The sequence below is a fragment of the Lissotriton helveticus genome, chromosome 2_2, assembly GCF_964261635.1.
Source record: "Lissotriton helveticus chromosome 2_2, aLisHel1.1, whole genome shotgun sequence".
Taxonomy (NCBI): Eukaryota; Metazoa; Chordata; class Amphibia; order Caudata; family Salamandridae; genus Lissotriton; species Lissotriton helveticus.
In genome coordinates, this window is record NC_136060.1 from 349271740 (window position 1) to 349285705 (window position 13966).

Genomic DNA, 13966 nt, shown 5'->3' on the forward strand with positions numbered 1-13966 from the left:
GCATTCTGGTATTCTACTTAACTATTCTCACATGCTTCTCTTGTTTAGGGTGAGCACTGCATCATGGGTCAGCAGAGGAGCTTCCGGAAAAGAAAAGCTTCATCCTGGTGTATAAAAGGGAAGAGCTTCACATCTGTCCTCACCTCCAAGATTTGTCAGTGTGCTGACTCGGACTTCATGTGGTAAGTATGAGCTTCTGTAGGAGGGATGCAGTTGTGACGTTTATTATTCACACCATTTGTGACCGTATGTTTCTTTTTGAAAAATTATCAAAGTTTTCAGTGAACCAAGACATGGTTATAAAATCTTTAGTAAATATGAACCACAGAAAGAAAATAATTGTGGGATTGACATTATGGGAACGACATATCAACATCAATGCTTAGTTTGTTAAAGAATAAGGGGTATATTTACAAGAGGATAGCACCATGAGAATGTTACTTTTAGGGATGTTCTAGTGGCACTATGCCCTTCTCCATATTTACAAAGCAGTGTTAAGCCACTTTTCGTGGCTCAACACCACATTGTAAATACAGCCCCTTTACAGGCATCACTTTACAAGAAAGAGGCATGAAATGGGTGTTGCTGTGGGTGTTCCACTGCAATATCCATTACTTTCTAATGTTACCCCAGATTTTTAAGGATGTGTAAATCTGAGGCAGCGCCAAAAATGAACGCCATGCCACAGCAGACATTAGAAAGGCCGACAGGGAAAAATACTTTTATTTCTCCTCGTTTTTATGTGTGCTGCTTTCTGCAGTACATATAGAAAGAACAAAACACCATTAATTATTGTTTATGTGCAGGAAGGGACACCTTCCCAGGCAAAAACAATCATTAAATAATGATGATTTGCTGCTTGTTTGTGTGCTGCATTTTGCAGCACACCTAAAAGTAACAAAAATTGCCATTATTCATTGTTTATGTTCAGGAAAGGACACCTTCCTGAACATAAACAAACATTCCCTACAACACAGGCATCTTTGCACAGCTCTGTTCATGCTCGGCGGCTAATTTGAGCACCTGCACTAGGGAAAACACAGGGGTGCACCGTATTGCACACCTGTGTGTTTTGGGAATGTCAGAGCACACCACTGCCAAATTTGGTGCAGCTCCGTGCTCTGACATTTCCTTGTAAATATGCCCCTATGCTTCAGAGCCCAGAGGAGCTATTGAGTGTCGGTGTGCTGAATTCTAAGTATGTGTAGTCTTCATTCCATCTTGTGACTCTTTAATTCACCACCAGATCTTCCCTGCAACTTTATCTCACTCCTTGAAAATTATTTTCAACCCTGCTGCTCCCTTTGTGGAGGTTTCTCCATCTTTCTATTCCTCCTCCTTTCCCCTTCGTGTGTGTTTCGTACTCTTGTCTTGGGTCAACGTCTGAGGAAGATAAATAAGTGCTGGTGCACAGAAATGAGTGCTGGAGGCTCAAATTAACATGTTTCAGAGATTTGGGGGATAGTACCTGGTAACAGATATAACTGGCATACTCTGTTAGCAGCAAAACGCTGCAGGCTCAGGTGAATTATGGCATATACTACCAAGAGGTGTTAAGTTTTACCAGCAAAATGCCTGATAAATTGATTATAATGGGATGGAAGTGAAAACATGCCTGGGAACAGTATTGGGTTACATACACAAAGGGGTAAGACTGATCGGAAATAAAATTCTAAAAGTACTGACCATACTATGTGCTACAAAGATTCCTTTGGCACAAAGATTAGCAAAGTAAAATATTTTCTTTGTTGCCTTGGTCATTGTTAAGGTGTTTTATGAAGAGTGTCTCACTCATGGATAAGAAGTATTTTTTGAGCAGAAGACGTTGCTTCAAGAATAATTGCATCAATTTGCAGTGAATATATCCTTTCCTCATGATTTTTTATTTGGATTCAGTAATAAGCATTTGAGGCTGTCTTAAAGTTAAAGGACGCAATGCCATCATTATTGCAGGGTCCAATTCAAGCTGTTGTGAGGAGAAACCCCAGCCTTTGTAAGGATAACCATGTGTCAGCGGCGGCCCCCCTATTAGGGCGGAGGAGCGCCGACCCCCTGCTACAAGTGCAGCAAAAGTGAAAAATAAAATGGTAATAAATTGAATTAGCGTTTTATTTTCACTTCTATCACCCTTAACAATGTTTGAGGGCGAGGCATTGCTAATAACTGGCAGAAGGGTATGGTGCTCACTCCACCAGTTTACACTGCGTAAGTCACTTTGGCCAGTTGTCTTGCGACGGCCTGTCTGACATGTGTAGTGTAAACCTCTCCCACTAGCTGTCTCAGACAGTTGGGTGGAGAGCAGGGCCTGTGCCTGCTGGAGATTTGAGGTAGCCCGCTTCAGACAATCCTGGTGCTGCTATCATGCTGCTCATCTGCAGCAAGAGAGCAGCATCGGGATCTGCAGAAGGGGTTTGCCTGAGGCTCCATGAGGTTCCGTCGTGCTGACTCCAGAAGCAAGAAGAAAACACAGAGAGCAAACCACAAGGAGGTACATTAAAAAAAGGTTTAATGATCTTTTTGCTCCCCCCAATGGGTTTGTCTCGCAGTCCCCCGATACCCCTCCAGTGTTGAGGATCACCGCCCACCACTGCATGTGGTGCACACTGCTACAGAAACAAAAGACCATTGCTACGAAACCCAACAACCTATTTACACCCAGCACTCCTCTTAGGTTTTCACTGTTAGGCTTCTATTGTCAGTTTCAGCCTAGGCATTAGTCATAAGGGCTCTAGGTATCTCCTGATGGGCTTAACAATTGTAATTGTACAGTATCGTATTGGAGCACTTGTATACCACTTCTTACCCCTGGCAGGGCCACAACGTGTGGTAATATTCACTGGTTCTTGAGAGCCCTTTCAAAAGTGTGTGGTGGAGACGGAATTGGATATTGGAGATATTGGTTAAGTTGCAGGAGGTTCAAAGACATGTTCCAAACATGGTGTACCGTGTGGCATGCAGAAATATAAGTACTAGTGTCTGAGTTATTCCTCAGGAGACTACAGTGGTTGGCACTACCCACTGTTCCTGTCAGCACTATCACATGCTGTGTGTGATGTTTTTGAACTATTCCAGGTCAACTCAAGCTGAATCCATAACATGGACACACCGTCTAAATACTTTTGGGAAGTACGCTGAACATTTTAGTGATAGACATAGACAGACAGCATAGTCATGTGGATTCCTATTTTTACCTGACCCACAGGAGAATTTAGAGGTTCCACAGTTGTGAGGGACTGCTGTGTTTTCAGAAATATTCTGTTTCATTTCGTTTTCATTTCATTTTAATTGAAGTGTCAGGAGTCCTCTTTCGGCATTGCATTGCACTGATTGGGTGGCCTTGCCCAATCAGATGCGAGCTTGGGAGGAGCAAGCTGTGCTCCCCGGCTATTTCATGCGTGTCGCAGTGCAGACACATACAGGGGGCGCGCCACTGATGCATCAAAGGCGTGCCAAAGGCAAGCCCATCTGAGATCGCCCATTCTGCTGTGGGCAATGCAAGCTGAAAATCGTAATAGGCGGCCATGTTGCAATGCCCTCCCTCCATACTTTCAAATTTCTTAGTCTTAACTGGTGCTCACTGGTAAAGCACCATGCTTATGCATTTGACCTGATCCAAGAGGAGGTACCTGATATTCTCTTTTTAAAAGAGACCTGGCTTACCCCTGATTTGGAGGCTGAGCCACAGTTGGCGCTACCTCAGGGGTACCTCATAAAGAAACTTAATAGAATTGTCAGCAGAGGAGGAGGTATTGCGGTCATTTGTAAAAACAGCTACGTTTGTAGTTTCATGAGTGAGACGATTGCTGACTGTGAAAGCGGCGTCTTTCAAATCTCACTAAATTGCAATTTTAGTTTATCAGGACTGCTTATCTACCGGCTCCCCACCCCGTAAAAAAATGTCAGGGAATCACTTATCAATTTTGTCAACATTTTGGCACCAAATCTGCTAATTTTAACACTGTGGAGGACCATAACCTCCACGTGGAGGCCTGCCAAGACAGTGAGATCACCAGTTTTTTGGCAGGTCTCACAACCTGTCAACTATCACAATGTGTCCCTAGTACGACACACTCCACTGGTCATCTTTGAGACCCGGATCTTACCAATATACCCTCCCTAAAAGTTCGTCTTCCCCTCCCCATGCCCCGGACAGAGCATTTTCTTATCTCTATGACACTTCATGGTAAACCCCGCCTCTGCGCACCCACTCCAAGCCTATTCTGAAATGGCCTTGGCACAAGTTAGATGGCAGTCATTTTCGAAACATTCTACTTACTCAGATGCTTCAGTTGCCTGCTGATATTGAAGTAGCTAATAGCCTTCTTCACAAATGGCTCACGCATACCCTTGACAAATGTATCCCCGCCAAATACACGTATAGCTATGGAACAAAGTCCAGTACTTGGTTTAATGGGACTCTAACCAGGATGAGAAAAAATTGCAAAGTTCTGGAACGCACATGGAGATGCCACTATGACCCTGCCCTCAAGATACAGTATCGTTTAGCTATTAAGGCTTATAATAAATCTACACAAAAACCATGAGCCGACTACTGCGCAGAAGAAATTACAACTGCAGGAATCCTGCTAAAAGAATTTATTTTCTCCTTGCTGAATGAAATTAGAAACCCCTCCTCGGTAAGGACTCCTACCATCACTTCGAACTCTCAGTGCGAGGCTTTAGCTACTTTTTGTGATGAAAATGTTGAGGACATTTTCAAATCTTTCCCCCCTTTGCTAGCACTGAAGGTCATATAGATCTGTCCAGTTGCTCTGGCACCTTATTATCCTCCTTCCCAGCACAATCCCATGAAGTATTTAGGACCCTCTGTAATAAAATAAAATCAGGAACACCAGCTGATCCACTTAAACCAGATCAGCTTCTGAAATTCCTACCTCAGCTTCTACCTACTATCTGCGAGTTGATAAATCTGTCTCTGGCATCTGCAGAGGCTCCTGCCTCATGGAAACATGCCACGGTCATTTCTCTGCTAAAAAGTCGACATTGGATGGCTCTAAGCAAGAAAGCTTACACCCTATTTCATTGCTTCCTTTTGTGGCCAAAGTCACTGAGTCTTACATCAACCCAATTCTGATCAACTCTTTTGAGTCCAGCAAAATATTGCCCCCCTGGCAGAATGGCTTTAGACCATGCCACAGCACTGAATCAGCTCTGCCGGCAGTTGCTGAACATCTGCAGAACTCTTTGGATGAGGGCAATACCTCAGTCTTGATCCTTCTCGACCTCAGCGCCGCCTTCAACAGTGTATCGCATAAGATTTTGCTGCAACGTTTACAAGAGGTTGGCTTGAGAGATGCCGCTCTGCACTGGTTCATATCTTTCCTATCAGATTGATCCTTTCACGTGATTTCCCCTCCGTATGGCTCTCAGGTGCATTCGACAGGGTCCCGCAGGGTTCGGGTCTGAGCCCAACACTATTTTAATATATACATACTACCCCTCGCCTTCAGAGGGTGCATAATGCCACAGCTTGGACTCTTTTCACGCTTCCTAAATTTTGTTCTATTTCCAAATCCATATATAAGTTGCATTGGCTTCCGGTTGATAAGAGAATTCACTTCAAGACCTTGTGCATCACTTATAGAATCCTCTATGCCACGGGTACTCATAGTACGGCCCGAGGGCCGTAAGCGGCCCGGCAGGCCTTCCTGTGCGGCCCGCGGACCTTGCAGACATGTACCTGTGTTGGTGCACAGACATAATATCGACTCCAAAATATCGTTTGGACAGAATATCGAGTCAAAAATATCGTTTGGACAAAATATCGACAGGACAGAATATAGACAGCCAAAATATCGTTTTTAAGGTAAGTGAAGTAATATCGACTGTAAATAATATAGAAAGTGAAAATATGTAAGTATATAATATAGATAGTAAAAAAAATCGTTTTTATTTTTAGGGTTCAGTGTCAGTTTTGGGTTTTTGGGTAAAGGGGTATTTTTAGGGTTCAGGGTCAGTTTTGGGTTTTTGGGTAAAGGGGTATTTTTAGGGTTCAGGGTCAGTTTTCAGTTTTTGGGTAAAGGGGTATTTTTAGGGTTTAGGGTCAGTTTTCAGTTTTTGGGTAAAGGGGTATTTTTAGGGTTCAGGGTCAGTTTTGGGTTTTTGGGTAAAGGGGTATTTTTAGGGTTCAGGGTCAGTTTTCAGTTTTTGGGTATTATTTTATTATATTTTGTTACTATATATATATGTTTTAATAAATATGAAATAAAAAAATATTTATTTAACTTTCATTAATTATTTAATTATTATAAGTTAATTTAAGTAATTTTAAGTATATTTTAGTAATTAATTATTAATATTAATTTAATTTAACACTGTTTTTAGTAAATACAATATTTTTTACAACTATATTTTTGTAAACGATATTTTTAACTCGATATTTTTGTACTTACCTGTTTGTAGATAGAAACTCGATATTTTGACTGTCGATATTTTGTCAACGATATTTTTGATGGTCGATATTCTGTCCCTCGATATTATTTCAGTGATCCACCTGTGTTATATATATATTTTTTGTTAAGTGTCTGCGAACACCGCCGGTTGTTGATTTATGGGGGCTGGGTGATTTCAGGCAGAGTGGAGAAGCAGGGGCGCTAAGAAGAGGTCAAATACAACAAGGCCTCATTAACAATTAAATGGTCTTTTAAAGACCTGTGAAGTACTCCGGTGACTGGTGCCAAGGGGGCTTTGATCTGACTGCTCAGGGGTGCCGTGACAGCTGTGACCCCCAGGCCAAGTTGCCACAAACCCTACAAAGCAGCACATTCTGAAAGAAAACGAGCCGGCTTTTACATTGGAGGGGGCTGTCTCTGGGCTGGTGACGGGGACGTGTAGACACAGTATGTGTGCACTGCCTGAGAGACAAACAGGGAAAGAGACAGACATGGGCAGAGACAGACATAGGCAGAGACGGACAGGGGCAGTGAGGGGCAGAGACAGACAGGGGCAAAGACAGGCAGGGGCAGAAGGAGGCAGGGGCAGATAGAGGCAGGGGCAGATAGAAACAGGGCAGATAGGGACAGAGTGGCAGAGACAGATAGAGGCAGAGACAGTTAGGGGCAGAGACAGATAGGGGCAGAGACAGATAGGGGCAGTCAAACAGAGGTAGGGGCAGTCAAACAGAGGTAGGGGCAGACAAACATAGGTAGGGGCAGACAAACAGAGGTAGGGGCAGACAAACAGAGGTAGGGGCAGACAAACATAGGTAGGGGCAGACAGGGGCAGAGACAGATAGGGGCAGAGACAGATAGGGGCAGAGACATATAGAGGCAGGGGCAGATAGAGGCAGAGATAGGGACAGACTGACAGAGGCAGAGACAGATAGAGGCAGAGACAGATAGGGGCAGAGACCGATACGGGCAGAGACCGGGACAGACTGACAGAGGCAGAGACAGATAGGGGCAGAGACAGATAGGGGCAGAGACAGATAGGGGCAGAGACAGATAGGGGCAGAGACTGAAAGGGGCAGAGACCGATAGGGGCAGAAACAGACAGACATAGACAGATAGAGGGAGAGACAGACAGAGATAGAGACATAGACAGGGACAGAGAGACACAGAGGGAGACAGAGGGAGGGGGACAGGGCCAGACAGAGACAGGGCCAGACAGAGGGGAGGGGACAGAGACGGAGGGAGACAGAGAGGGAGTTAGACAGAGAGGGAGGGAGACAGAGGGAGGGAGACAGAGGGAGGGAGCGGGAGAGAGACAGTGGGAGAAAGAGGGAGGGAGACAGACAGACAGAGGGAGACAGAGGGAGAGAGAGGGAGGGAGACAGACAGAGGGAGAGAGAGGGAGGGAGACAGACAGACCAGAGGGAGACAGAGGGAGGGAGACAGACAGACAGAGTGAGACAGAGGGAGAGAGAGGGAGGGAGACAGACAGAGGGAGGGAGAGGGAGGGAGACAGACAGACAGAGGGAGACAGAGGGAGGGAGACAGACAGACAGAGTGAGACAGAGGGAGGGAGACAGACAGAGGGAGGGAGACAGACAGACAGAGGGAGACAGAGGGAGGGAGACAGACAGAGGGAGCGAGAGGGAGGGAGACATACAGAGGGAGAGAGAGGGAGGGAGACAGACAGACAGAGGGAGACAGAGGGAGGGAGACAGACAGAGGGAGCGAGAGGGAGGGAGACATACAGAGGGAGAGAGAGGGAGGGAGACAGACAGACAGAGGGAGAGAGAGGGAGGAAGACAGACAGAGTGAGTGAGTGTGAGTGTGTGAGTGAGTGTGTGAGTGTGTGTGTGAGTGTGTGAGTGTGTGTGAGTGAGTGAGTGTGTGTGAGTGTGCGAGTGATGTGTATGCAAGGTCTGGTGGCTCAGTAGACGAAGGCGTCTGTTTCAGGGGCCTGTGTTCAACCTCATGGTCAGTTTTTTTTGCTGCTCTAGACCCGCCCCCTCCCCCACTGACCCCGCCCCCACCAGTGCGGCCCTCGGCCACAAGCCGCACTGTAAATTTGGCCCCCGAGAGAAAGTTTGTGAGTACCCATGCTCTATGCCCAAGCTCCTTCAAATTCTAGGTGATCTCCATACCCCTTATGTGCAGTAACGTGCTCTGCGCTCCTTGAACCAACGTCTAGCACGTGTCCCCCGTGTTAGAAGAGCCTGGGCTGGAGGTTGGTCATTCCGTGCCTTAGTTTCTTCTCTCTGGAACGCTCTCCCATGTCCTATCAGGAGCATGCAGAATCATGGGGCTTTTAGGAAGGCAGTAAAGACCTGGCTTTCCCTTGAATAATCCACTGCCCCGCCTCCTCTGTCTGGTTATCTGTGGAATCAGTGCAGGGAAGCCCCGTTGCTGGGGCAGCCATACGCCTTACAAATCCAATAACATAACATAACGTAGGCTCTCAAATAAGTGCTGGTATTTCGGAATAAGTACTGGTGCCAATCACTGGCAAACACTAGCACAAATTAAGCACTGGGCATGTGTCACTGCTCATAACATTGAAGTGTTTTGGAGCGTGACACATCCCACAGAATAATCAACAGTAGTGACAAAATGGGTGCAAAAATCATTGTCATGGGTTTATCAAAACCGCCACAGTTTAATGGAATTTGATTGTTTTGTAATACACAACAATAGTAAAAAGCTGCTCTGCTGCGAATTTTAGAATTTTTTGTTAAATTACAGTTCCATTGAAAGTGTTTCTCAAAATATGGTACGAAAGAAATGATCACAATTTAAACTCTTTACTTGTTTATTTGACTAATTAAAGTTGTACTAATTCTAGTGAGAACGTGTACAAACTGAATACCCACAAATCCTATTTGTGGGGATTTCTTGGAGATGTGTGCTACATATGCAAATTGTGCAGTGCCCAAAAAGCGGGGAGTGATGCCTCGAACAAAGGCAATCCATTCCTCATGTACTAGGAGATGGGCTGCCATTGAGCTCCCCCGCAGCCCCTTATTGCACTTGCCAGCATCTCCATGTTGGCGCACGCGCATTGCACAACTATGTTAGATGCAATTCTGTCCTCGCGCTTTTCGGTCATGACATATTTATGACATGCATGAGTGCAGCACCTTTTAAATTATATTCTAAAATGATACCCTATTTTGACCTTTTAACCCCTCCCATGCTCATGACGAGCTGAGCTCGTCGTGAGCCACGGCGCGCCGGTGCTCATGACGAGCTCAGCTCGGCATGGCTCGTGGAACGCTCAGGTGTGGGGAGAATTCCCCTGCAGTGCTGAACGTTCCACGGGAGCCAATGCACCTGTGACGAGCTCAGCTCGTCATGAGCACAGGAGTACCGTGCCTCATGACGATCTCAGCTCGTCATGAGCATGCGGGCGCTGTGTGTGCCCCCCAGCACAGCGGGGGAATAACCCCCACAGGGAAGGGGTTAATGCTCATCCTCTGAAATTCCAGTTTCCCCCTCCTGGCCTAGGGATTTTAAGCGGATCTGTGTCCCCATGCACAGGGTACAGATCTTCCCAATGAACACTCAAAAGCCTGTTATGTATAATTATTATGGTGCTGCTGATGAATTAAGGCTACTTGGAAATCTTCAAGTGACTTTGATTTAGAGAATTTCCCAAATCTACGAGAACTAGCTAGGGTGCGCAACGGTTTTAGAACGCGAGTGAAGTTTTACTCTGGTTATTGGCATACCTGTTTTTGACTCACTTTCCTTATTTTCCCATGCTGAATAAGGGAGTAGGTGTTCCCCACAAGCCAGCAATATGTCCCGATGAGTGACTATATTTGATATGTCATCAGTAAAGTTATAAATGATATAATAGAACATATCATGAGTGATGTCATATGTGAGGTCATAGGCAGTGCATGGCAGGGTGCATGTTATAGAAAGTGCTGCTAACCATAACTGCTGAATTTCTGTGTTTTTTTTACTTCAAAATGTTAATGTTGTCACTGAGAAATTCACCTAACTATAACGTTACTTTAACCTTTGTATTTTTCAATGGTTGGATCAATGGATTTATTTTGGTGCTGGACTCTCCAAAGTGTGGAGCCAGGAGCAAACAGCGCTTGAACACTGTCTGTGATGACTGTGCAGGCCTTTTAATCAAAACCCATTACATTATTTGCCAAATACCTAGAACCAATTTGTAGAACTTCTATTTGAGTTTATGTGCAAAATGATTTCTCATTCTTTCTCTTCTTTTAGTGATTATGGATTTGAACGTGCAGCAGCTCCAGAATCAGAAAGCAATAAGTGTTTTGCTGAGTTTTGGTTTGACCCAGAAGCCCCCCCTGAAGACTGCCTGCTGGGCCAGGCCTACACTACCAGCACAGGGTAAGAACACAGGGGTATTTTTCATATAGGGCATAGATCAAATATTTGAATCTCTGTGTGAACTCAATAATGTGTTTCTTATTCCATTAGTAAAAAGTTGTATAATCAAACAAAACTTTATACAGTTTCTAATAGAATGGTAATTACAGTTCAGTGAATACATGAAGGCCTAGATGTATCAAGCCGTTTGCGAATCGCAAAGGCCGAAATTCTTTTTGCATGTTTTGGCATGCATCAAAAATTCGCAAATGAAGGAATGGCAAAAATTTGCGATTCCTTATTTTGCCATAGCATTTGAGGAATCACAATTTTTGCGATTCCTTAAATGCTATGTATGTAGCATTTTTAATTTGCGAATTTTGGTTAAGAAATCGCAAATTACCACTAACTTGTAGTTGTTGGTAATTTGCAAATTCTTTTAAAAATGCACAATTTGTCATTTTTTAAGGTGGCATGTGACGCACACACATGCCTATAGGGCATGTATGTGTGCCATATGCACACACATGTACATTTCAGGGGTGCAGCAGGGTGTCCTTGAGACACCCCTGCACCCTTGAAATAATTCTCAAATTTGCGATTAGCAAATTGCGAATCGCAAGTTCAGATTTCTTTCACAATCATTCCTATGGGCCTCCTGGCCCATAGGAATGAATAGGAAATTATTCCTTAATTGCAAATTCGCAAATTGCGAATTCGCAAATAAGGAAGATTAAGAAATCGCAAAAAAATAGCGATTTTCTACATACATTCCATTTTGCGATTTCTAAATAGCGATTCCTTAAAAATCGCTATTTAGAAATCGCAAAATGGAATCTTGATACATCTGCCCCGAAGTGTTTATGATATTTCATTCTATGCCACTCTTATAATATTTTCTGAACAAAATACATATGAGCAAAGTTAGAGGCAGAAACTGCAGCCTCTTTGTCAGAATGGAAACGTTCAATGTCAGTAAATATATAGGGGCAAATTTATCAAAGAGTTATGGCGCCCTTGCACTACGCAACGTGGCGCAAGAGTGACGCAACTAAGTTATATACATCAAGCCACACAGGGCCACCGTGCATTCTGCAGCACACAGAGAAAGAGGAAAATGCTTCAGGGGATTGTTTTTGTGCACAAATACAAACCTGCGTACAACACAGCAACACTTGCACGATGGTGCAAGGGTGCCTGCATTGACGATAGGCTGCACATTGTGCGCCAGCACTAGGAAAAGACAGGACTGCGCCATATAATGTTCAATACAGCTGATTCCTGCTCTTTCCCTATCATGGAGCACAGCAAGTTGGCTTTCTGCGCTGCGTAACTTCTTGAGAAATGTGCCCCATAATAACACCAAAAAGGTTTACCTGACCGTGTTTAGTGTTTGAGACAACAGGGGTTGGTTTAGTTTGCTGGTCCCACATAAATACACACTCATTGGTATTACTTGTGTTTGAAATTCCTTAAAAAACAGAAGACAAGAGGTGTTTGTCAAAACAGGAACAGTTTGTTTAATTAAACTTTACTGCCGGGAGAACAGTAACAGGCACAAGGACTGAGGACAGTCTCGATCTACAATCAGTCTGTGTCCTTCTTTTTTACAAACATAGTGGGTTATAAAAGTTTCCGGTGTACCGTATATGATGAGAAATGTTGGTTGCTGCCTTTGGAGTCATAAATTGATCATCTAGTGGTTACCAAAGGTAGTTCTCGACCTTGCGTGGACACAATGTGGCCAGAGGATAACATGTCCTAATGTCCGGCATGAGGGGCACATGATCACTACATGTGCTACCTCCTGATTGGCTATGTGTTCCTAACTCATGTAGCATCCGAGGTTGTGTTTTAGGAGCGTGCATACCCCATCCGGCCATGTGTACTTTATTGAGGCAATCTCCATTGACCATTGTAATGTTGCTGCGCCTATTCATAGGATTGATCAAGAGTTTCCTGCCTGAGTGTTTGCCTGCCAGCTACGCACCCTCCCACCTTTGACCTATCAATCAGAACTCTGGGCCTTGATCTCAGGGCCTGCTTGACTACATATTTGTGAGTGGAGGATGATTTGGAGTTCACAACGGGTGAGATTTCATTTTCTTCGATGAATGAATTGATTCCCATAAAAACATTGGCTATTTCAGAGGCTAACTATATGCCTGTTGGTTATCCTAGGGGATAGACACATGCACTATACACAGTGACTAGCTGCAAGGTTGTATATAGGCCCATTGGTTATCCCAGAAGTTAGATGTACACACTTTGGCTAGAGATACGTTACGTCTCTGCACATTAGGTAGCACAGAAACTAAATATATGCACATAGAGAACCCCCGGAGGTTTACAGATAAATGAGGTTACTGACATAACTTAGCACTCTGTGCATGAGAGATGTTAGCTAATGTCAGTGCTTAATTTGTAAAAGAAAGAGGGCTGGTGACCGGAGAGCTGCTCAGAAGCTCACAGCCTGAGCAAGTAAATAAATTGCACATAAAATCCTTAAATCCACCTCTAGCCTCTTTAATCCACTACCAGACGCTTCTGGCCCCGTTATCTCACTCTTGCAGGTCCCTGCTTTCTCTTTTTGTGACCGTTTGCCATCTTTCTCATCCTCCATTTTATCAATATGTGTGTTTTTCCCTGGATCCGGAAAAATATGTACCTCAAAAACAAGTGCTGCCACCCCTACTGGTAACCACCAGCTCAAATTAAGCACTCACTTTTGTCCCTGTTATCAAACATTTGAATCACCCATGTCAGTTGATCAGTAGCAGCCTTCGCTGATAGCTATGTGAATAGCAAAAAGCAACCAAAGAAGTCATAGGTGTGACAGGAATATAGTTTGGTGGAGCATTTTTCCACCTTTTGTTGCAAGCTTGTTAAACTTTTCAAGTGCCATTGTTTGTAAAAGAATAGCTGCTTACCAGAGTTTTAACCACATTCAACCCATTACGGATGCTACCACCAGAAGTTTATACATATTGTTAAGATTTTGAAAAACGCCCACTTTTGGAGTGGTGAGGGGCACCAGGTGATAAAATTCAAGGCACACACAGAGTTTGACAGTACTTAAACTGCGATGACGCTGGGATTCCCACCTAGATTTTCACCTTACCACTCCGAGGAATCCCTAGGACGACGGGTCTCTTTAGTCTGCATGGAAGTGTGAAGGAAGATCTTTAAATTCAATACTCTTTTGA

The 13966-nt window shown here is 44.3% G+C and overlaps 1 protein-coding gene across 5 annotated transcripts in view; it reads left to right on the plus strand.

Moving 5' to 3' along the window:
- Positions 1-13966, plus strand: part of SORCS2 (sortilin related VPS10 domain containing receptor 2) — a 2165153-nt gene that overhangs the window by 1955049 nt on the left and 196138 nt on the right. For all 5 annotated transcript variants that reach the window (XM_078678523.1, XM_078678525.1, XM_078678524.1 and 2 more), the window contains exons 16-17: positions 49-182; positions 10653-10781. In XM_078678523.1, coding sequence (XP_078534649.1) covers positions 49-182; positions 10653-10781 — 263 coding nt within the window. The remainder of the gene's footprint in view (positions 1-48; positions 183-10652; positions 10782-13966) is intronic.